The sequence below is a fragment of the Acinonyx jubatus genome, chromosome E2, assembly GCF_027475565.1.
Source record: "Acinonyx jubatus isolate Ajub_Pintada_27869175 chromosome E2, VMU_Ajub_asm_v1.0, whole genome shotgun sequence".
Taxonomy (NCBI): Eukaryota; Metazoa; Chordata; class Mammalia; order Carnivora; family Felidae; genus Acinonyx; species Acinonyx jubatus.
The window spans coordinates 12586952-12608420 of NC_069396.1; the positions used below are offsets into that span (position 1 = coordinate 12586952).

Consider the following 21469-nt stretch of genomic DNA (forward strand, 5'->3'; position numbering starts at 1 on the left):
TTTAAATTTTGATGGGATCCAATTGATCAGTTTTTGCTCGTATGAGTCATGCTTTTGAGGGTCATATCTAAAAAATCTTTACCTAACCCAAGGTCAGGAATATTTTCTCCTGCTCTCTTGCAGAAGTTTTATAGTTTTTAGAATTTACATTTAAGTCTATGATCTCTTTGCTACGGGAATTAGCAAAAGGACTGCAGGCCAACACTGTTCTGGTCGTCAATATTTGGTAAAGGAGATTGTTCTTTTTCCCAACTTGCATTGAAGCTCTGCAGCGTATTGTAGTTTTATGGATGTGCTGCACTTTATTTTTTTTAAGTTTATTTATTTTAAGAGAGAGAGCATGTGCAAGCATGAGCAGGGAAAGGGCAGAGAGAGGGAGAGAGAGAACCAACCCCAAGCAGGCTGTGAGTTGGGCTCCATCTCACGAACGGTGAGATCATGACCTGAGCGCAAGTCAGGTGGTTAATGGACAGAGCCACCCAGGTGCCCAAGACTATAAGTTTCTGACTTGTGTCTTTATTGTTTTTCTCCTAGCTAGTCCAGCAGGTGCATCATGAATGAATATCAGAACCATTTAGAAACATTCTGTATACTTTTCACTAAATAGCTCTTTGTGTTGTCCAATGTTTTTTATCATGTGATTATGTCACCTATTTTTATTTAAAATTTTTTCAAAGAATCACCCAGTATTCAATAATGTGCCTATGTATTTATTAACATGGCAAGCAATTCAAAAAAATATATTTTAAGATTAAAACACTATCGCATCTATATCTAAATGTATATATTTAGATAAATGAAGATTTTAAACAAAGTTAATAATGATTTCTCTGGATAGAGATCATTTTTGTTTTTTGCTTCTCTGCATCCTCTAATTTTGCTCCATTGAACATGCAGGATTTATATGAGCACATACGTTTTTCATTTATGTTTGTTTACAAAAGCAAGTTTCTTTCTCCTCATATTAGCCAGGCTATACAGCTCAGTAGCAGGTCCCTTAGGCGGCAGGAAACGAAAAAAATACAAACGCTAACACTGACTTTGGTTAACAGGTTCAGAGGAGAAAATTGGATTATCCATGACTTTCAATTATTTATGCTCTCCTCTGCCACCAATTCCACTGAAAATTGACAGCTAAGTAAATAAAATTTTGGCAATGTGCAGTCTCTGCCTGAGGTTTAGATTTTTAGGTCTTCCTTCTAAAAAGTGAGATTTCGACTTTAAGCAAGATTCCTCAAAAAATGTTTGCTGTCAAATAATGTGACCATAGTCACCTAGTTACAATAGTTTGCTACTATTAGCAAGCAATTTATAGCAATGGTTTGGGATTAAAGAGATGGTGTAAGCAAGTTCTTTTTCAGGAGCTCTTCAACCTCACGAAAGGATATACATGAGCTGGGTTGTCCCACGGTTCGGGCTCCAGAAAGATCCGAGGGATCTTTTTACAACTTTCTCCCGCCAGAAAGTTCAAATAAAGAGCGGGGAAACCCTTGTTGGAGTCTTCTCTTTGTGGGCTGGGCACAAGGTGACGGACGAAGATTTCTACCAATTGTAGAAGGACCCCTTGCGCGTGGCCTCGCGCAGTCAGTTTACGAAGAACAAGCCAATGAAGAACCAGCCAATGAGAGTGCCACTTTTTCAGCCCGCGGAGACCAACGGAAGAAGAAGAGAGGGTATTGGCTGCCGTCTAGGAGTGCTGTCCAATAGGAGCAGGCTGCGCCCGCAAGTCGGGCGGGCAGCTTGAGCTGCTCAGGAAGTAGCTGCTGCCTCCGAAGTGTGCGAGTTCTTCCGAAGAAACGGCCGCCACCGCAGCGATTTTGCAAGCCCTGCAGTGTACCCCCCGGCCTTAGGTAAGGGCAGCACTTGCCTTTACCCAGGCCTTGGGCCCCTGGCTCCAGGATAACTTCCCGGGCTGGATCCCTGGCTGCAGGGCCTGGGGTCGCCCCCACGAGGGGAGCTGCGGGCGGGCACAGAACCTGGCAGCATAGGGAGGTTCGGTGGCTCCGGGCGGCCCCAACGGTTGGGGTTGAGGGCCCCGAACCCACGCTTTTTCTGGCTTGATCGGGGAGGTGCCGGAGGTGGGGGTGAAGGCAGGGAAGGCAGGAGAAGAGTCCGCCGCCGGCCGTTCTCCATCCGGGGTGCCGAGCCCCTAGCTCTTCATGTACAAATAGAATTGCTTTCCCGCTGGGCGCCCGTTACTTGCGTAACTTTCAAGTTCACGGAGGAACCTGTTCTTTGGTTTTATCCAGCTTTACTTCGCAGCGACACTGTGACGTAAATACTTACAAAAAATTTTTTTGAATGTTTATTTTTGAGAGAGAGACAGAGCATGAGCGGGGGAGGGGTAGAGAAAGAGGGAGACACAGAATCCGAAGCGGACTCCAGGCTCTGTGCAGGCACAGAGCCCGTCGGGGGGCTCGAACTCACGAGCCGTGAGATCATGACCCGAGCTGAAGTCGGACGCTCAACCGACTGAGCCACCCAGGCGCTCAGTAAATACTATTTACTCAGTAAATAAATAAAAAGTAAATACTTTTATTCCCCGTTTTAGAAATGAACAAGTTGAACAGAGAGGCTAGGAAACCGGCCTAAGGTGCCACAGGTAGTACGGGGATTTGAACCAGATAGGCTACACTGCATGCCTCGGCCCCTTATCCTGTAATTGGCGACCATCGTCCCACCTGTTACAGACATATCTGAGTAACAAAGTTTGGAAAGATGACAAGTGGGAAATTAACGTCTTAAGCGTCCACTTAAACGCCACACATAGAAAATGGCATTTGTATGGCATGCCGAGGTCCAGGATAAGGCAGCTCAAGGCTTGGGGTGGCTTTTTGGCTCTGGTCACTCCTGACATAGTCCTGGGCTGGAGGATGTATATTTCCCCGCAGTGGTTGGGAAGCTTTGCTCCAGACTGCCTCTAGGTGTGTGGATAATTCAGTAGGTATTTAGCACCTGCTGTGTACTTGTTGCTGCGGTGTATACCGTAATGAATCGGTTGGATTCAGCTGTCTGCTTTGCTGTTCTAATGAAAACTGGTTGCTCTTAAATGAAAACTGACATAAGGTGGGAAGAAACTTCATTTCTAATGTTTAATCATACTGATATGTACGGAGAATAATAAAAAATAAAAACCTGTGCACACACCATCTGGATCTAACAAACCTTTTGCTGTAATTGCATCCTTTTCTTTTTTCTTTTTCTTTTTTAAGAAATAAAAAAAGGTATATATATAGACATACACACACATACATACATACATGTATAGAGTTGAAGCCCATGAGAACCTCGGAACTCTCTTCCTGAATTTGATATTTTTCATGCCCAGGTTTGTTTTGTACTGCAGTTGTATAAGTCCAGATAGTAGCATGATTTTTCATGTTTTTCATTATCCTAAAAATGGCATTATAGTGGATTCCTTTATAACCTGTTTTAGTTTCTTCTCCACTTTCTGAGTTCTCTTTCCAGGACTAAAGGTAATGAAATATCCTGGCTTAACATTTGTATTTTATTACTGTCTTTTTTTGACCATCTTTTATTCTACTTTCTGAAAGAGTTCCTCGACTTTTTCTGATCCTTGTATTAACTATTTTATTTTGGCTGTCATCTTGCATTTTTCATTTCCCAGAGCTCTTCCTTGCTTTCCAATGTGTCCTTTTTTCCTCCCTGGCATTCTTTTCTTGTAAGTTTGAGGAGTTTTTTTTTGTTTTGTTTTTGTTTGTATATGTTTTTGGTTTTTGTTTTGTTTTTTACAGTTTCTTGCATTAATTTCCTTTCTTCCCTCCAAGTTTTTTCTGTTTGTCTGCTCTGGTCTCTCCCTCATTTTGGAGGCTTTACTCAAAATGTCAGTTGGTCCTTGGCTATTAGTTCCTTTTTAAGGAGAGCCCCTGCCCTCCCCCTTGAGGCTGTTTGGAAGCTTTATATGAGTGGCTGAACCCTGTCAAGCTATCAGGTAGTAGGCTTTTACTGTTAGATAGAGGGACAGAGCCTCACCCACTTTCTTGGGGATTCACAACTGTCAATATTTTTAGTTTTTTTTTTTTTTTTTCTAGAGAAGAGTCCTCTAAATTTCCTGCTTTAGGCAGAGGACGTATATAAACCAGAATATTGTGTCCTGGATTTGTGCAGGGGGAAAAGGTGAGGAGAAGAGTTGGGAGAGTCTCACACTGTTCAGTTTGTAGACTTGCACTTAACTGCTTATTTTCACTGCTTTGCTGTCACCCATGCTGGTCTTAAGCCTGTCTGGTACAAGCCTCCAGCTTCCTACAGCAGAGGTGGAGGAGGTGTGTGTTTGGTTGGCTTTTGTTCGTTTGAGACAGGCTTTCAACCAGTCCTGTTCTTCAGCTCCACGTTCAACACTGTCCTCTGTGTTGCCTGGTTTCTGCAGTCCCCTTGGTGGGAGTCCGCTTGCTTCTCTGTAGCACACAGTAACCCCCTCTTTGCAGTCACTTGGGCTTCATCTTTTCAGCTCTACTAAGAAGTTACCAGTTCTAGCAAAAATTGCATTGTCTCGTGCCCTGTTTGAATTTGCTTTGTCTTTGTGATTTATCCTTTATCCTTTCTCTAATGCAGTTGGGGGGAGTTGTCATGTTAATGGGTTTTCAGGAATGACTAGAAAAAGAAAGATACGTGTGCTTCATCCACCATCTGTATTGTATTCCATCATCTTACTCGGCCCACCCCAGTGTGGCCTCGGGCCCCCTCGCTGTGCGGAAACTGCTCTTTTCTAGGTTATGTGTCCTCGCTACATTGTTAAATCTAGTGACCATTCTTCTGCACTGGACACACTTGACCATTCCCTCCTTGAAACATTCTTCCAAGACCAAGACGCCATGCTCTACCAGGTTTTCTCCTCCTTCACAGCCTTTGTTCTGGGCTCTTGTCCTGTAACTTATCCTTTTAATGTTAACCTCTCGGTTTTGAATCCTTGGCCCACTTTTCTTCTCTCCCTTTCCTTCTTAGGTAGTTTAATCTATGATTTTAAGTGGCATGTCTATGCTGACAGTTCTTACAGCTGTCTACTACTTTCCATCTCCACTGCTACCGCTCTTGCCCAGGCTTCTGGACCACTAGTATGCACTCCCACAAGTAGTCTGTAAACGGCTTAGCTTACTTGCAATCTTGCTCCCCCTACAGTCCATTCCTAACATAGAAGAAACTCCTGGGGCGCCCGGGTGACTCTTGAGTCTTGATTTCAGCTCAGGTCATGTTCCCAGGGATGTGAGATCAAGCCCCGTGTCGGGCTCCATACTGACCGTAGAGCCTGCTTGATATTCTCTCTCTCTCCCGCTCTGCCCTGGTAGTGCACGCACGCGCTCTCTCTCTCTCTCTCTCAAATAAAGAATAAGAAAGAAAGAAAAGAAACTCCTTACCAAAGCTTTTAGTGCTAGTGTTTGGCCTCATCAACCTCATCCCATACTTGGACTCTTCATTACTGTGTTCATTACATCTGCCTGGTTTCTGTTTTACCAAACCCATGCTCATCAGGGAGCTGTGTACTGATTTCCTTCTGAAACTCTTCTTTGGCTCTTCCTATGGCCAGCTTCTTTTAGTCCTTCATGCCTGGGCTCAATTTTCAGTCTTTCTGAAAGAGCGTCTAAAATGGTAATCCACGACTCCTCCCAAAACCAAATATCACCATGTATAATTTCCACATTTATTTGATTATTCTTGCGTTTGCTAGAATGTAAACTCTGTGACAGAATTTTATCCTTTACACAGTTTTATCCTGTCATTGCCTCTGTGGGGGATCTGACTACTTAACAGGTGCTTAATATTTCTTGAATGGATTAACATAGTGGAATTAGAGACAAGAACCAAATAAGGAAAGGGACATGACAGGCACTGAATAAATATTTGTTAAATGGGCTAACAAATGGCATTAGAGAGGGGAAACAAAAATAATGACAAGGATGAAGTAAATCAGGTTTGCTCAGCCTTTTTTGGAAAAATTAGGTAAATTTCTGTTTTGAGTTAGTTTTGAGTTAATTTTGCAAGTGTAAAAATGTCCTTTTTCTGCTTATCCTTTGTAACTTGGTGCTGTGAAAGATGAATATTGCCCACTAAAATCAGATGTAGCATTCTATGCATTTGTTTTGGTGAATCTCTGTATTCAGGTCATGACAAAGAACTGCAGGAGGTCTGGGAAATTACTTTCAGATACAGTAGTTCAACCCTCTTATTTCCTAGATGTTTCTGCTTTAGAAGATAGTACTGTAATCACATGCCTTCACATTTGTAAAGGGTAAGCCGGAAAGCTAGTTTTATAAGTACTTGTTACGGAGGGAAAAAGTTGATGGCCGAACCCTTCTGACCTAAAATAAGTAACTAAAATCTCTTGAAGATTTTCAGTTTTGCTGAGAATGATCTTAAACAGAACATCTAGAAGACTTAGATGTGATTATATCGGCTACCTGGCATGTTTTCTCTCCTTTGCTGATACTTTTTACAAACATTACTTCCCCAGTGATGGCTCATGAAGAAATGGAGTATAGTCTTGAGATGCAGTTAGAGCATCATGCTGCAGAACAGCCCGCCCCTGCCGAAGTGGCCGGCAGCCAGGAGGGACCGTCCCTGCTCCAGCCTCTACCTGCCGAAGTGGCCAGCAGCCACGGGGGGCCGCCCCCGCTCCAGCCTGCTCCGCGGGTGTCTGCTGACCCGACGGAGGAAGTGGAGCGGTTGGGAGAAGATGGTGTGGAGGACGTTCATCCGGGAGCTTCGGAGGAGCGTGGGCAGGGACCTGGTGTTAACCGCCCCGTCCAAGTGTCGTCACTGGAGTCGATGAACAGCTTCCTCAGCGGGCTGCAGAGGCTTCACGGCATGCTGGAGTTCCTGAGGCCCCCTTCAGACAACGGCGTGGGGCCAGTGAGGGCCAGGAGGAGGAGGGGGTCTGCCTCCCGCAGGTCAAGACCCGGAGCGTCTCAGAGGACTGACCGTGCCAGGTAAAAACTCGTGTCCGTCTCGGGATCGGTGCCGCCCTGGGAGTTGCCAACGCCGGTTCTGGCCCTAGTGCGCCGAGGGCTGCCACTGTGACTTTTGGCAAATCAGGTGGCCTTGCTGAACCCCCATTTCCTCGGGAGTTAGATGAAAATGAAAGCGCTTGCCTTATTCACTTCACAGAGTAACCGAGAGACTCAGTTACACTGAGGTGCTTTGGAAAGTAGGTGCTGGTTCGTTGGCAGCGGCTTCTGGAGAAGTAAGTGGCTCTTCCTCAGATCGCTGGCATGTCGCAGAAGTACTTTTTTAAGTCCTGAGTCCACACTTCGGCTACCCAGGATCCGTTGTTCATTGGCATTCCGTGTAACGGGGTAGTAGACTTTGGAAGACAGGCGGGCTGGATTCAGAGAAGCCTTGTGAAAAGTACGGTGTCAATAAAGTTAGAGCTTGTCTCGCTAAGTGGGGAAACATTCCACCCCTCCTCACCCGAGAGTGTGTTGCGGAGTTGAAAGTAATTTTCTTTTATAGTTTTTGGGTTGAACTTGCCTCTTGAAGACCTTAGCTGTCAGGTCCTGACAGGGTCGTTATGAAAAGTAACCGGTGTCTATGCCTTGTCTGTTTTTTAACTTCCTCCTTTATTTGAAACCCTTTATTTCACGTAGATTGAATTTAAGATCTTTATTTTATATGTGAGGGAAACTTGGACCCTGAGAAAGTGTTTTGTTCAGGGTCTCATAGCCACTGCAGGGATGGAGTTGAGCTGGTATTGGAACCCTGATCTCACTTGTTTTCTATACAGACAGACAGAGGAAGCTTCGGTCAGATCCGTGTGTTTTCCTTACATTATGGAAATGAAGAGATGATACTAACAAGCAGTAACTAGGCCACCTGTTCACTGTGTTTTACAAATGAGGAAGCTGATGGAATCATTTGTGTTTTGACTGTGGTACCTCTGGAATTGGGATTGCGCCTTCTGATCCTGGATTCGGCATCCTTTTGCCTGGGTTCTGGCGATTACTGTTTGGGGCAAGGGGAGGGTGCTCTGTTACAGCTGGTCCAGTCTCTGGAGCCTGGTCTTTTCTGGATGTGACCCATCAGGGTTGATGTGCTTCATTTTGTGTCGACAAGAGTTTCACACGCATGCTACTGTTATTTAAGGTGCCATTCTGATTGTGAAGGCAGAATAAGATTTCGTATGTTTATGTCATAGGGGAGGCACCTTGCAGTGCTGTTTGGGGAGCCTTTCAAAGTAAGTGTGCTGAGAGTTGAGAGTAGTGTCCCCAGGAACTGGCTGACTGCCAGGAGGCCTCACAGTATTCCTCAGCCTTGGATGTTCATATACTCTCTTGGGGGAGGGGAGTTGGGGGCAGAGTTGATTGCTCTTGGTGGGGTACACTTACCAACTCACAGGAGAGTGATGCTTATAAACCAGATGCCAATTTACAGAGACAAATGGAAATACCACAGAGACCAGATTCTCTTGCTGGCACCGTTAGCATAATTCTCCTAAAAGGTATTTATACACAGAAGCTAAACTCTGATCAGAAAATTGCTTCTGTGCTCAGAAACTGGGTTACAGAATCTAGATATTGAAGGATGTTAGTTGAGCTCTTTGACAACTGTATGTTTGTCTGTACAAAGCGAATAAATCTAAGGGGCCAGGGACTGTGCAGTTACATGGAGAGAACATGGATTCTGGAGCCACGTAAATGTGGTATTGAAACTTCTTCCCCCTGAATATTGTGTGGTAAGTAAATGCCATACTAAATTCACATAAAAATATGAGCTTTTCCAGGACCAATTGCTTATTTTACCTTCTAAATTTCTTTTTATTATTTTTTTTATACCTCCTGAAGTCTTTTTTTTTTTTTAATTTTTTTTAACGTTTATTTATTTTTGAGACAGAGAGAGACAGAGCATGAACAGGGGAGGGTCAGAGAGAGGGAGACACAGAATCTGAAACAGGCTCCAGGCTCTGAGCGGTCAGCACAGAGCCCAACGCGGGGCTCGAACTCACGGACCGCGAGATCATGACCCGAGCCGAAGTCGGACGCTTAACTGACTGAGCCACCCAGGCGCCCCTATACCTTCTGAATTCTTAACATGAATTTCTCACTATGGTGTTTGGCATTTACTCCCCTGATAGACCATTTCTGGGCCAGGTGCTGACAGCCTGGGCCAGGGTGAGCAGCTGTGCCTCAGACCACCGAGAAGCCAGAGTCGGAGAAAAGTGAGTAATGAGGTATTTTTCCTAACAGGCTTCTCAGCCAAGATCACAAACTCCTTTCCCGTTTCTTTGTTTGAGGCTGCTTGATTCTGATTCTGGCTGTCAGCATCATCACTCATTCATCAAATATTTCTGACATTCCACTCTGGGAGAGACTGAACTTTGCCTTGGAGATACATTGTGAACAGGACAGATCAGGGTACCTGTTTTCATGGAGCTTATGGAATCTGGGACTATAGAGGCTAGGCAAGGGGCAAGAACTAACACTGGTTTTTAATTCAGAGATAATAAGTGGAGGGAAAGAGGATTTCTTGGGTTTCAAGGTTGTACTCCCAAAGACACCCTAGCACTTCCTCATGACGATAGTCCCCTTTCCTGTGTCCCCGTCTGACTTTGGAAATGCCTTTTACTATCTTAATGTTAATGAGTGTTTTTTAATCACTTGATTTTTTTACCAGTTTCTATGCAGGAATGCTCAGTGTGCATGCCCAGTAGCCCCTCAGCCTCACGTTAGTGTGGATTTCATTTGATTAAAATGTACTTAAGAAATACTGTTCTTATGTGCTGGTCTCGTGGTAGCTAAAGCTGCTGTTCACACACAATTCCCAAAAATAAGTTGATAAAGTTGCTTATTAGTATTTTTTAAAAAGAAAACCTGAGTGACCTCAGTAAAAATGGCCGGACCTCTGAAACAGTTGGCAAAATTTAGCAGAATCAACTTGCAGGATGCTGGAAATTAAACAGATACTTACACCATTTTCAGGGAGCGAATATTAAAAACCAAACCAAACCAAACAGCTGATGTCAGTAGAACAGTAAGCTTCGTGACATTCCTTGTTCCCAGATCCCTCTTCGGCTTAGTGTAACCATGAAAAGCCACTGCCTGCGATCACGGTGAAAACGTGAGGGAGTAGAATGGAATGGGAGCTCCTTCAGAGCCTCATTCCCAGAGAATTCCCTTTCTTTGTCCTGTTTGGTGGTTTCCTAGAAGATCTCACCTGCAGGGCTATTCCTGATTTAGCACTTAGGCCCAGTCTAAAAAGCCTAAAAGCCTTTTCCCCAGAGGCTGCCTGAGGTGGTGCATAATGACTGGGGCAAACTAAACTAACCAAAAAGCTTAAAAGGAAAAGCTAAGGAATGAGATCTTCGTAGGGGTTTTGAAAAGCTCTGACATATTCTTAGAAATCTAGAAGGCCACACATATGCCAAGGGCTGTGTACAACTGTGCCCGCGCCCAGGAAAGACCTAAGAAGGCACTAATTCCTTAACTCTTATTGGCATTGAGGCTCTGCACAAGCAGGAAGAATTGTCACCTGCCTGGCTGATTACTGAAGGTGTGCCCCAGTATACACACACGGTCATACACTCAGCGAAGACCAGGAGACTTATTGACTCCTCAAACTCTTGAACCCTGAGATAATGACCTGAGCTGAAATCAAGAGTTGGATGTTCACCAGACTAAGCCACCCAGGTGTCCCAAGATTTTTAAAATTTTTTAGTATTTTCTGCACCTAACACGGGGCTTGAATCCACAACCCCAACATCAAGAGTCACATGCTTCACCGACTAGCCAGCCAGGCACCCCTAAACTTTTCTATTAGAATTTGGAATAGACATTTCTATATGAACAAAAAAGACATAGTCATATAGAAAAGGGCAAAGCAGGGGTGCCTCTCAGTTTAAGCCTGTGGCTCTTGATCTCACAGTTGTGAGTTTGAGCCCCATGTTAGGTGTAGAGTTTGCTTAAAAATAAAAGAAATCTTAAAGAAAGAAGGAAAACACCAAAACAGTAGATATAAATCCTGCCTTAAATGCAGTTGTATTAAACACAAATCAAAAGGTACAGATCAGCAGCATTGAGTTTTGTTTTTTTTTTTTAATCCAACTGTATTCTGTCTACAAGACAGTTTAGATTCAAAGATATTAGTAGGTTGAGAGTAAAAAGATGGACCAAAATAACATTATGCAAACAGTAACCATAAGAGAGTAGGAGTTAATGTACTAATATCAGATGAAATAGACCTTAAGACCAAGATTGTTATAAGAGTCGGGGTGCCTGGGTGACTCAGTCGGTTAAGCGTCCAACCTCAGTTTGGGTCAAGATCTCAAGGTTCGTGCATTCAAGACACGCATTGGACTCTGTGCTTGTGGTGTGGAGCCTGCTTGGGATTCTCTCTCTTTCTCCCTTTCTCTCCCGGCCCCTCCCCACCTTGTGCTTATGCTCTTCCCTCTCAAAATGAATAAACTTTAAAAAAAAATTTTTTTTAAAGATTGTTATAAGAGTCAAGAATGACATTTTATAATGATAAAAGGGCCAATCCATCTAGAAGATACAACAATTATAAACCTATATGCCCCTGTAACAGTGCCCATGTAACAGTACATGAAGCAAAAACTGTCATAATTGGTGGTAGAAATCTACCATTCACCGGTAATAATAGGAGATGTCAGTACACTTTTGATAATGAGTTTAACAACTAGGCAGAAAGTCAACAAGGAGCCGGAAAACTTGAACAATACTGTAACCGTACTAGATCTAATAGAAAATTCCACTTACTAGCAGAGTACCCTATTTCTCAAGTGCACACGGAACATTTTCCAGGACAGATCATATGTTAGGGCATAAAACAAGACCAATAAATTTAAAGGATTGAAATCATATAAAATATGTTCTCTGAACACAACAGAATGAAGCTGGACATCAGTAACAAAGAATTTGGGGCATTTCACAAGTATGCAGAAATTACACAACTCCTAAATAACCAACAGTTCAAAGAAGAAATCCCAAGAAAAATTAGGAAATACTTTGAGATGAATGAAAAGAAAAACCTAGTATACCAAAACTTTTAGGATGCAGCTAAAGCAGTGCTTAGAAGGAAATGTATAGCTGTTAAATGCCATGCTAAGAAAGGATAAAGTACTCAATAACCTAGCTTAAGGAACTAGAAAAAGAAAAGCAAACAAAATAAAAAATCCAGAATTCAAAGCAAGCAAGCAGAAAGAAGGAAATAATGACCATTAGAGCAGATATGAATGAAATAGACTTCATAGAAATAGAAAACCAAGAGAGAAAACCAGCTAATCCAAAAGTTGGTTTTCTGAAAAATCAACAAAATTGACAAACTTCTAGGTAGACTGATCAAGAAAGAGAGAAGACCCAGAGTAATCAGGAGTGAAAGAACATCACTATCACTCTTACAGAAGAAAGCAATTTTATAAGGGAATACTGTGAACATTTTTGTTTTTGTTTTGGGATTTTTTTGGTGTTTTAGAGAGCAGGGGACAGGGGCAAAGGAAGAGAGACAGAATCCCAAGCAGGCTCCACACCTGGCACAGAGCCCCATGTGGGGCTCAATCCTGTGACCCTGGGATTGTGACCTGAGCCAAAATCAAGAGTCGGATGCTCCACTGACTGAGCCACCCAAGCACCCCTGTGAACAGTGTTATACCAAGAAATTAGATAATTTAGGTGAAATTGACAAACTTCTAAGAAGACATGTTTATCAGTATTCTTTCAAGAAGAGAAAGAAAATCTGAATAGATGATTAACAAATAAAGGGATTGAATTAGTAATTTAAAAACAAAATTCACACAGAACAGCCCAGAAGTAAGTGGCTTCCCTGGTGAAGTCTACCAAATGTTTAAAGGGGAAATCAATAGGCAGTTGATGAGGAAGCCCAGACACCCTCTGGACTTTCCTTTTTTCAGACGATTGGGAAGATGGCAGACATTCTGACTGAGCATGCCTACCAAAAGCAGCCAATTATCTTTCAAAATAAGAAGAGGGTTCTGCTAGGGGCACCTGGGTGGCTCAGTCAGTTGAGCGTCTGACTTGATTTTGGCTCAGGTCATGATCTCATGGATTGTGGGATCGAGCACATTGGGCTTTGTGCTGACAATGTGGAGCCTACTTAGGATTCTCTCTCTCTGTCTCTCTGCTCCTCTCCTGCTCGCGCACGCTCGCTCGCTCGCTCTCTCAATAAACATTAAAAAACAAGCAAAAAATGAGGGTTTTGTTTGGAGAAACCAGCAAGGAGAAGCTCCTGTGATACTACAAAAACATTGGTTGGGGCTTCCAGATGCCCAAGGAGGCCATTGAGTGCACCTGTAGTGGCAAGAAATGCCCCTTTACTCATAAGGTCTCCATCCGAGGGCAGATTCTGTCTGGTCTGGTGATGAAGATAAAGATGAAAAGAACCATTGTCATCCACTGAGCCTACTTCCACTACCTCCAAAAATACAACTGCTTTGAAAAACGCCACCAGAGCTTGTCTGTGCACCTGTCCCCCTGCTTCGGGGATGTCTAGACTGGCAACATTGTAACAGTGGACGACTGCTAGCCATTGAGCAAGTCTGTGTGCTTCCCTGAGCTCAAAGTCACCAAGGCTGCTGGTACCAAGAAGCAATTCCAAACATTCTGAGACTAAACATCTGCCCATACACCTAAAGAAAATAAAGTTATTTTCCCAGTTAAAAGAAAAAATGAAATAACACCAATACTTAACAAACTTTTCAAAAAAATGGAAGCAGGGGGAATACTTCCTGATTCTTTGAGGTCAGTATTATTCCAATACCAAAAACATATAAAGGCATCACAAGAAAACTATAGACCAATATCGTTTATTGGTAATTTATGAATGTAGATACAACGTTTCTCAACAAAATACTAGCAAACTGAATCCAACAACATATAAAAAAGATGATATACTAAAACCAAACAGGATTTGTTCTAGGAAAGCAAGGCTGATTCAACATATAAAAAAATAGGGTCCCTGGGTGGCTCAGTCGGTAAAGTGTCCGACTTCAGCTCGGGTCATGATCTCACAGTTTGTGGGTTCAGGCCCCGCGTCGTGCTCTGTGCCGACAGCTCAGAGCCTGGAGCCTGCTTTGAATTCTGTGTCTCCCCCTCTCTCTGCCCCTCCCCTGCTCATGCTCTGTCTCTGTCTCTCAATAATAAATAAACGTTAAAAAAAATAATAAATAGTGATATACTATATTAATACAATAAAGGGGAAAAAAACATGAACATCTTAATAGATGAAGAAGCATTTGACAAAACTCTTTAATGATGAACAGACTAGCAGTGGAAGGGAACTTCTTCAACCTGATAAAGACCATGAATAAAAAAACCCTCATCTAACTTACTAACTTACTAAAGACTGAAAGCTTTACTCCTAAGGTCAGGAACAAGAATTTGCCAATTCTGTTTGCCTCTGTACTGGAGGTTCTCGCCAGAGCAATTAGACCAAAAAAAAAAAAAAAAAAAAAGAAATAAAAGTCATTCCAAGTAGAAAGGATGAAATCAAACTATAGCTATTCACAGGTGATGTGGTCCTTGTATATATCATGAAGTCATGAAAGAGACCAGACCCAAAAGGCCATATATATTATGATTGTACCATATGAAATGTCCAGAATAGGCAAGTCTACAGAGACCGAAATTAAATTAGTGATTGCTAGAGGTTGCAGAAAGGGGAGAAGAAGGAAGGACTGGTTATATGTGTACAGGGTTCCTTTTAGGTATGGCGAAAATGTTTTGGAAGAAGATAATGGTGATGGTTATCTAACCTGTAGTTATGCTGAAAACCACTGAATTGGTGTACTTTTTTTAAATTCGTATTTTTTATTTTTGAGCAAGAGAGTGCAAGCAGGGAAGGGGCAGAGAGAGAGGAAGACAGAGGATTTGAAGCAGGCTCCACACTGACAGCAGAGAGCCCCATGTGGGGCTCAAACCTACAAACTGCAAGATCGTGGCCTGAGCTGAAGTCGGACGCTTAACCGACTGAGCCACCCAGGTGCCCTGAACGGCACACTTTTAAATTGTGAGTCAAAAAGGATTCACAATTGCTACTTCTCATTTCAATTTATTCACATTTCTTTCTTTTTTTTTTTTTTTTACAAAGGTGTATCTTCTGTTGAATTAGATACCAAATATTTATTTTGTTCCATTCTATCATCATTTTTAATAGAACACCCTAGTTTGCCATAAATTGTAGCTGAACTAGAAGAAATCAATTTTTTTCTGAGTGTGCAGTCTCCAACAATGTTTCTGGGTAATAATGTATCTTAATGTTATAAAGACAGTTATTAAAACTTAAAAGTAGATTACCTTTCAGTAATACTTTATAATTATCACCTAGAGGAAGTACAGAACACCTTTCTGATTTTTACTATCGAATGTCATTCTGTGCTGTAAGTAGGGTGTGGTTTGATAGGTGGCTTGTGAACGAAACTACAGCACAGTAATGGGTATGGTTAAAACTCAGCCAGCCAGAATAGGGTTAATTCTGCTCCCTGCTCTTCTCATCTTGAGTTAATTTTTGATATCATGCCGACATTTGATACCATAGCTGACATTATTTAAACTTAAAAAGAAAAATAATGTTTTAAAATAAGAGGTAAAACCATGATGACTGAAGCAGGACTTCACATTCTACCCCGAAGGACCTTGGTCTGTGTTGTTGCAGGAATTCCCTTGAGGCCATTTTTGATCAGCAGAGCCCTTTTTCTTCTTTCCCGCTCTCTTTCAACCCCTAATATCAGGAGACAGATTGCTGAGTTGTGTCCTTGAAAAGATACTGACACACGGCCAAAGGCCAGTAAAGTAGAATTTGGTTTTAGCAAGAGTCAACCTCCAGTGTGGCTAATGTAATAATTGAGTGGAAAAGAGAATATCCGGGCCAGCCAACATCTGCCTAAAACTGCTATTTGTGCTTCAGTGTTCAATGGCACATTTAACTGCCTGGAGATGGGTTGAAATGACCAGGATTTACTCTCAGATTACTGTGGCTTTTTCTCGTGTTGATGGTCCATGGTACTGTAATTCTGTTGTCTTTTTGCTTACGTAGGTCCAGAGCACCATTGGATGCTTACTTTCAAGTGAGCCGGACCCAGCCTCAGTTGCCAACCACGTCTCATGGTTCAGAGACCAGGACTCCTGTCTCTGAGGACTTGGAGGTCTCTAGTAGTTCTGATTCCGACAGCTCCACAGAGTATGAGGAGGTTGTTGTCCAGGGAGAGGAACCTAGAGCCGTTGTTATAGAAGGTGAGTATGTTGCTCAGTTTTGGATTCACAGGGCTAATACCCAGAAAGCTAGAAAGTCTAGACTTGTGATGTGATACTTTCCCTTTTGCCCCCAGATGTCAGTAGATTCCTGCTTCATACAGTACAAAGCTTTCACTGGCCATGATTCCATATAGAGGATTTGATCTGACTTGAAATTTAATGTGATCTGTGACCCAGTCAGTTGGTCACTTTGTGATGGCATTTTATATTCTCTTTCATCTTCTTTGACATCTTATAAGGTAGTAGGTTCTTTATTTAAAGAAAAGCATTGTAAATTCGGTACCCTGTCTAGTCGGCCAGTTTTTAAGTCCTACTATAATGCCATGTATTATGCAAGTAGAGCTATGTTTAGCAGTAGTGGGCAGAGACCCTGGAGCATATGTCCTGCTTACCCTCTGATACCCCAGATTATGGTCTTTTCCCACTAAAGGGACCCAGGACTTCTTGGAGAAGTGGCTTTCCAAGACTGGGATAGGAAATATACAAAATGAGCCTAGGGCGTTTGTGCTAGAAAGCAAGGGAGCCATCTCTCAGAGAGTCATCAGTTCGGTAGGCGTAGGGGCAACTTTAAAGGGGCTCCTAAGTGGCCTCAAGATGGGACAGTTTGAGCATCAAAACGAATAATGGGTGTATTCTTGGAGTATGGATTGAGATATAGGTTGAAATACATCAAATCTGTGAAAAATCCTAATTCATAATTATGTGCTTTTTTAAAAGCTCACTTATCAGCATCCTAAGTTATTAGAGCCCTGACGCATTACTCTGAAAACTGGTAAATAAAGGATTACGCATTTATCCTGTTTTCCCTGGGTGAACTGTATTCAGGAAAATCAAATATTGGCTGATGAAGGAGGTTTTGTTTGTTTGTTAAGAGTATTTAAGGTTCACAACAAAATTGAGAGGACAGCGTGGAGATTTCCACACACTCCTGTCCTCACACGTGCACAGCCTCCCTGTTAGCACCGCTCGCCAGAATGGTGCATCTAATCCGTGGCATGTTCACTCCAAGTCCGTGCTTTACCTTGGGGTTCACCTCAGGTTTTCCATTCTGTGGGTTTCGACAAATGTGTAATGACATCCCCATCATTATACAGGGTACTCTTACTGCCCTAAAAATTCTCTTTGCCTCTTCATTTCTCCCACCTACCCCCAAGGAAGTTCTTTGAAATAGAAAAACTCCAGCTAATATTGGAGCAGAGATGACAGGAAAAAGTCATAATTGTGTGACTCCTCATGGAATTCTGTATCTAGGCAAAGATCAGCAGTGGATCCTAAAACCATTAGGTTGAAAGGTTGATGGGATTCCTTTCAGTGGAGGAAGCAAGCTGACACCACCAGACCATAATGTGCATTTTGATGTGTTGCAATCAGAAATTTCCATAGAGGGGCGCCTGGCTGGCTGAGTCAGCAGAGCAAGCGACTCTTGGTCTCAGGGTTGTAAGTTCAAGCCCATGATGTGTGTAGAGATTAGTTAAAAATAAAATTTAAAAAAAGAAAGAAACATCCATAGCACTTAGGAAATACTGTTACTGCCCCCCAAATCCCTGAGTCTGCTTAAGACTCTAGATATAATAACCAGGTTGCCCAGTTTGCAGTAAGTAGAAGAACAAGGTAAATAATACCAGAGATGCAACCATTTAAATCTAAAATGTGTTCCATTGGAACATCTAGAAAAAAGATCTAAACATACATGAAGTTCTAGTATATTGGAAAGAGAATATCTCAAATAGTGGGGAAAAGACAGACTTTTAAATTAATATTGTAAAAACTGGATTGCTAACTGGAAAACAAACTGGATTCATTCCTCACACTATAAAATTAAGAAATAAGTGAATCAGAGACCTAGTGTAAAAAAAGAAACCATTCTATTATTAGAATAATAGATGTGATAAAACCCAGAAGTAGGGAGCACTTTGAAGTCTAGAGACAGTACAGTAAAATTACAAAAAAAAAAAAACTTTGGTCGGTGGGGGGGTGGTGGTGCTGGGTGGCTCAGTCAGTTGAGCGTCTGACTTTGGCTCAGGTCATGATTTCACAGTTCGTGGGTTTGAGCCCCGTGTCGGGCTCTTGTGCTGACAGCTCACAGCCTGGAGCCTGCTTGCGATTCTGTGTCTCCCTCTCTCTCTGCCCCTCCCCTGCTTGCATTCTGTCTCTGTCTCTGAAAGATGAACAAATGTTAAAAAATTAAAAAAAAGAAGAAGCATACAACCAAAGAATTATTCTTGCTGCCCCTCTTCTTGCCAGAAAATAGAATTGAATCCACTGAAGCCCTTAGGTTTAACTGCCAGTTTATAGGAAATATCGGTGATAGAGCAAATAGTTAAGCAATACCACAGGGAAGCAGTCAGTCAAATCTGGGATTAGAGTGTTTCATAAGACAAATGACCAGATATCTTCCAACAAATCAGTGACAGGGAAGGGATAAAAATGAAGAATTGTTAGAGTGAAAAAAACGTCACATATGTAACAGTCAAACTCGTTGTGGAAGCCTTGCTTAGATTCTGATAGCAATAAATGTAGTGTAATGAGTAACTTGAAAACAACTGGGAAATTTTGAATATGAACTGGGTATTAGTATTAAGAGATTATTAGTTTTGTTAGGCGTGATAAGGATAGTGTTGATGTAAAAAGAAATCTTTATCAGTTAGTATTACAAAAGTTTTTATAAGTGAAATGACATTTTAGAGTTTGTTGTTAAGCTTTGTAAAAGAAAATAATGGGGCTGGGGGGGCTTAGTTGGGAAAAGATTGGCAACAAGATCGATTTTTTTTTTTTTAATTGGGTGATGAGTACTTACATGTTATTTATACTGTTCAGTCTAGTTTTATGCATATTTGAAAATATCCAAAATAAGTTAAAAAATAAATTCACTGTTACAACTTAGGAACTTAAAACAATACTACCAATTAGAAATGGAAAGCTGTGATACGCTAGGCTCTCCTGCTAGACTCTCATTCCTGACTTCTGTCTTCTTTTGTGCGTTACTAATCTTATCATTTCTGGAAATGACTTGGCAGACCAAGTAGGAGGTACCTCAGCAGAACAAGAAGTTACAAGTATCCGTGAAGGAGAGACCCTTCCCAAACAGGTAATATGAGCATCCTTTTAAATGAAGTGGTGATTTGCATTTAAAGAAGAGGCTGCAGGCTAAAGTGGAAAGTTTGCAGACTTTGTAGGTGGGAGGTCAGCGTGTGGGTCCAGTCCACTTATTTATGTGGCTGCTTCCTCATAGGTTTAAAAAAGCAGGGGTAGGGGCACCTGGGTGGCTCAGGTGTTAGACGTCCTACTTGGACGTCATGATCTGAGGTCATGATCTCACAGCTCATGGTTTCCAGTCCTACGTCAGGCTCTGCGCTGACAGCTCAGAGCCTGGAGACTGCTTTGGATTTATGTCTCCCTCTCTCTCTGCCCCTTCTCCACTCGTGCTCTGTCTCTCTGTTTCTCTCTCAAAAATAAATAAATATTAAAAAATAAAAAGTAGGGGTAGATGTGAGGATAACTTGTCCTACCTACCTAACAAGGTTAAGTTTTGATTATACCTTTTATCAGTACATAAAGTTGACTCTCATGAATCACTGCATAGTGTCCCATCTATAAATAAATTTTTGGTCAACTCTTTTGTCACATACACTATACTTGTTTCTTCTTTCTCTTGCTCTCCCTTTCCTTCCTTCCTTCCTTCCTTCCTTCCTTCCTTCCTTCCTCCCTCCCTCCCTCCCTCCCTTCCTTCCTTCCTTCCTTCCTTCCTTCCTTCCTTCCCTGGTACAAGTGCGTGCTTTGTACAGTTGTTTGCAAGTATTTGTGATGAATATATGCTAGGTATATTTTAGCAGAGAGATTGCTCTGTCAAAGGAAAGATACATGGGAGCTCAGTCAGTTAAGCATCCAACTCTTGATTTTGGCTCAGGTCATGATCTCATGGCCTGTGGGATTGAGCCCACATCAGGCTCTACGCTGACAGCTGCTTGGGATTCTCTGTCTGCCCATCCTCCACTCACATGCACGTGCTCTCTCCTCTCTCTCTCAAAATAAATAGACATTTTTTAAAAAAGGAAAGATACATGTATTTTAGTCTTTATAGATAATGCCATGGACAATTTGTGTCACTTTCTACCTGCAGCAACAATATATAAACATGCCCATTTCTTCATTAACCCTCAACATTGCTTGGTGTCATCAGACATCAGCTTATACCATCTAATAAATGAAAAAATGATCTCTTACTTTAATTTGCATTTTTCAGTTATAAATAAACACTTAACGAACCATTTGTATTTTTTGGTAAGCTGTTTATGTCCTTTGTTTTTCTGTTTTTGTTTTTAATTTTGATTTACATGAGCCAAGTATAACTGCTTGAGTTGATTATGAATCTAATTTTGAACGTATAACAAACCTGCTATTCCCTGTTGTTGATTATCTGGGTAACTGCCAGGTCTGTTTTGTTCTGTTTTGTATCTTTGTAAACATAGCTCCTTTTCTTCATTTGCATGAAAAAAATATCCAAGAATTTCCTAAGATGAAAGGATGGTAGTATTTTCCTGGCTTGTTATGAAACATTTGGCCAGCTTGCATTTTAACAAAGAATGGCAAGTGATTCCGAGCTGTTGCAGTTTTGCTATGGTGTTTTCAGTTCGGTTTGTATTGTTTTTGTGTCGTTTTGTTGATGTGACAGTCGCACATCCTCTTCAAGACCGATATGCATTCTCTCTAATTTGAATGTATTCTGGTTTCCGTCCAGTCTCCCCAGAAGACCAGTCCTCTTCTATCTTCTGTTCCTATGGATGATGAAGAAGGGGACACTTGCACAATATGTTTGGAACTTTGGACCAATGCTGGGGATCACCGACTCTCAGCGTTACGCTGTGGGCACCTCTTTGGATATAAGTGCATTTCTAAGTGGCTCAAGGGACAGACACGAAAATGTCCTCAGGTAAGAACCGTACATAAGGACTGTGCATGTGCACAGTCAGCATGTTAGGTCAGGGTTCCTAGAACCACACTAACTTTGTCTTGTTGGGCTCTTTAGTGCAACAAGAAAGCCAAGCACAGTGACATCGTGGTTCTTTATGCCCGAACCCTGAGAGCTCTGGACACTAGTGAACATGAGCAAATGAAAAGGTAGGTGACAAGAATCTGACTACCTGGCAAATCTGAAAAAGGAGGTATGAGTCACACTTAATGTGGTTCTCGGGCTTTACTTGGACCGCACTGGGGATCACTGGCAATCTGTCTCTCATTGT

General features: G+C 42.1%; 1 protein-coding gene and 1 pseudogene across 2 annotated transcripts in view; both read left to right on the plus strand.

Annotated features, from left to right (window-relative positions):
• The first annotated feature begins 1695 nt into the window (after positions 1-1695).
• Positions 1696-21469, plus strand: part of RFWD3 (ring finger and WD repeat domain 3) — a 42131-nt gene continuing 22357 nt past the window's right edge. The window contains exons 1-6 of one of the 2 annotated variants that reach the window (XM_015087199.3): positions 1696-1850; positions 6467-6941; positions 16012-16208; positions 19247-19317; positions 20968-21159; positions 21256-21347. In XM_015087199.3, coding sequence (XP_014942685.3) covers positions 6469-6941; positions 16012-16208; positions 19247-19317; positions 20968-21159; positions 21256-21347 — 1025 coding nt within the window. In that variant the 5' untranslated portion in view covers positions 1696-1850; positions 6467-6468. Of the gene's footprint in view, positions 1851-1914; positions 2275-6466; positions 6942-16011; positions 16209-19246; positions 19318-20967; positions 21160-21255; positions 21348-21469 lie in introns of those variants that run through there. The other variant, XM_053210042.1, reaches the window with a different exon arrangement.
• LOC106988714 (40S ribosomal protein S11-like) lies at positions 8797-14432 on the plus strand (annotated as a pseudogene).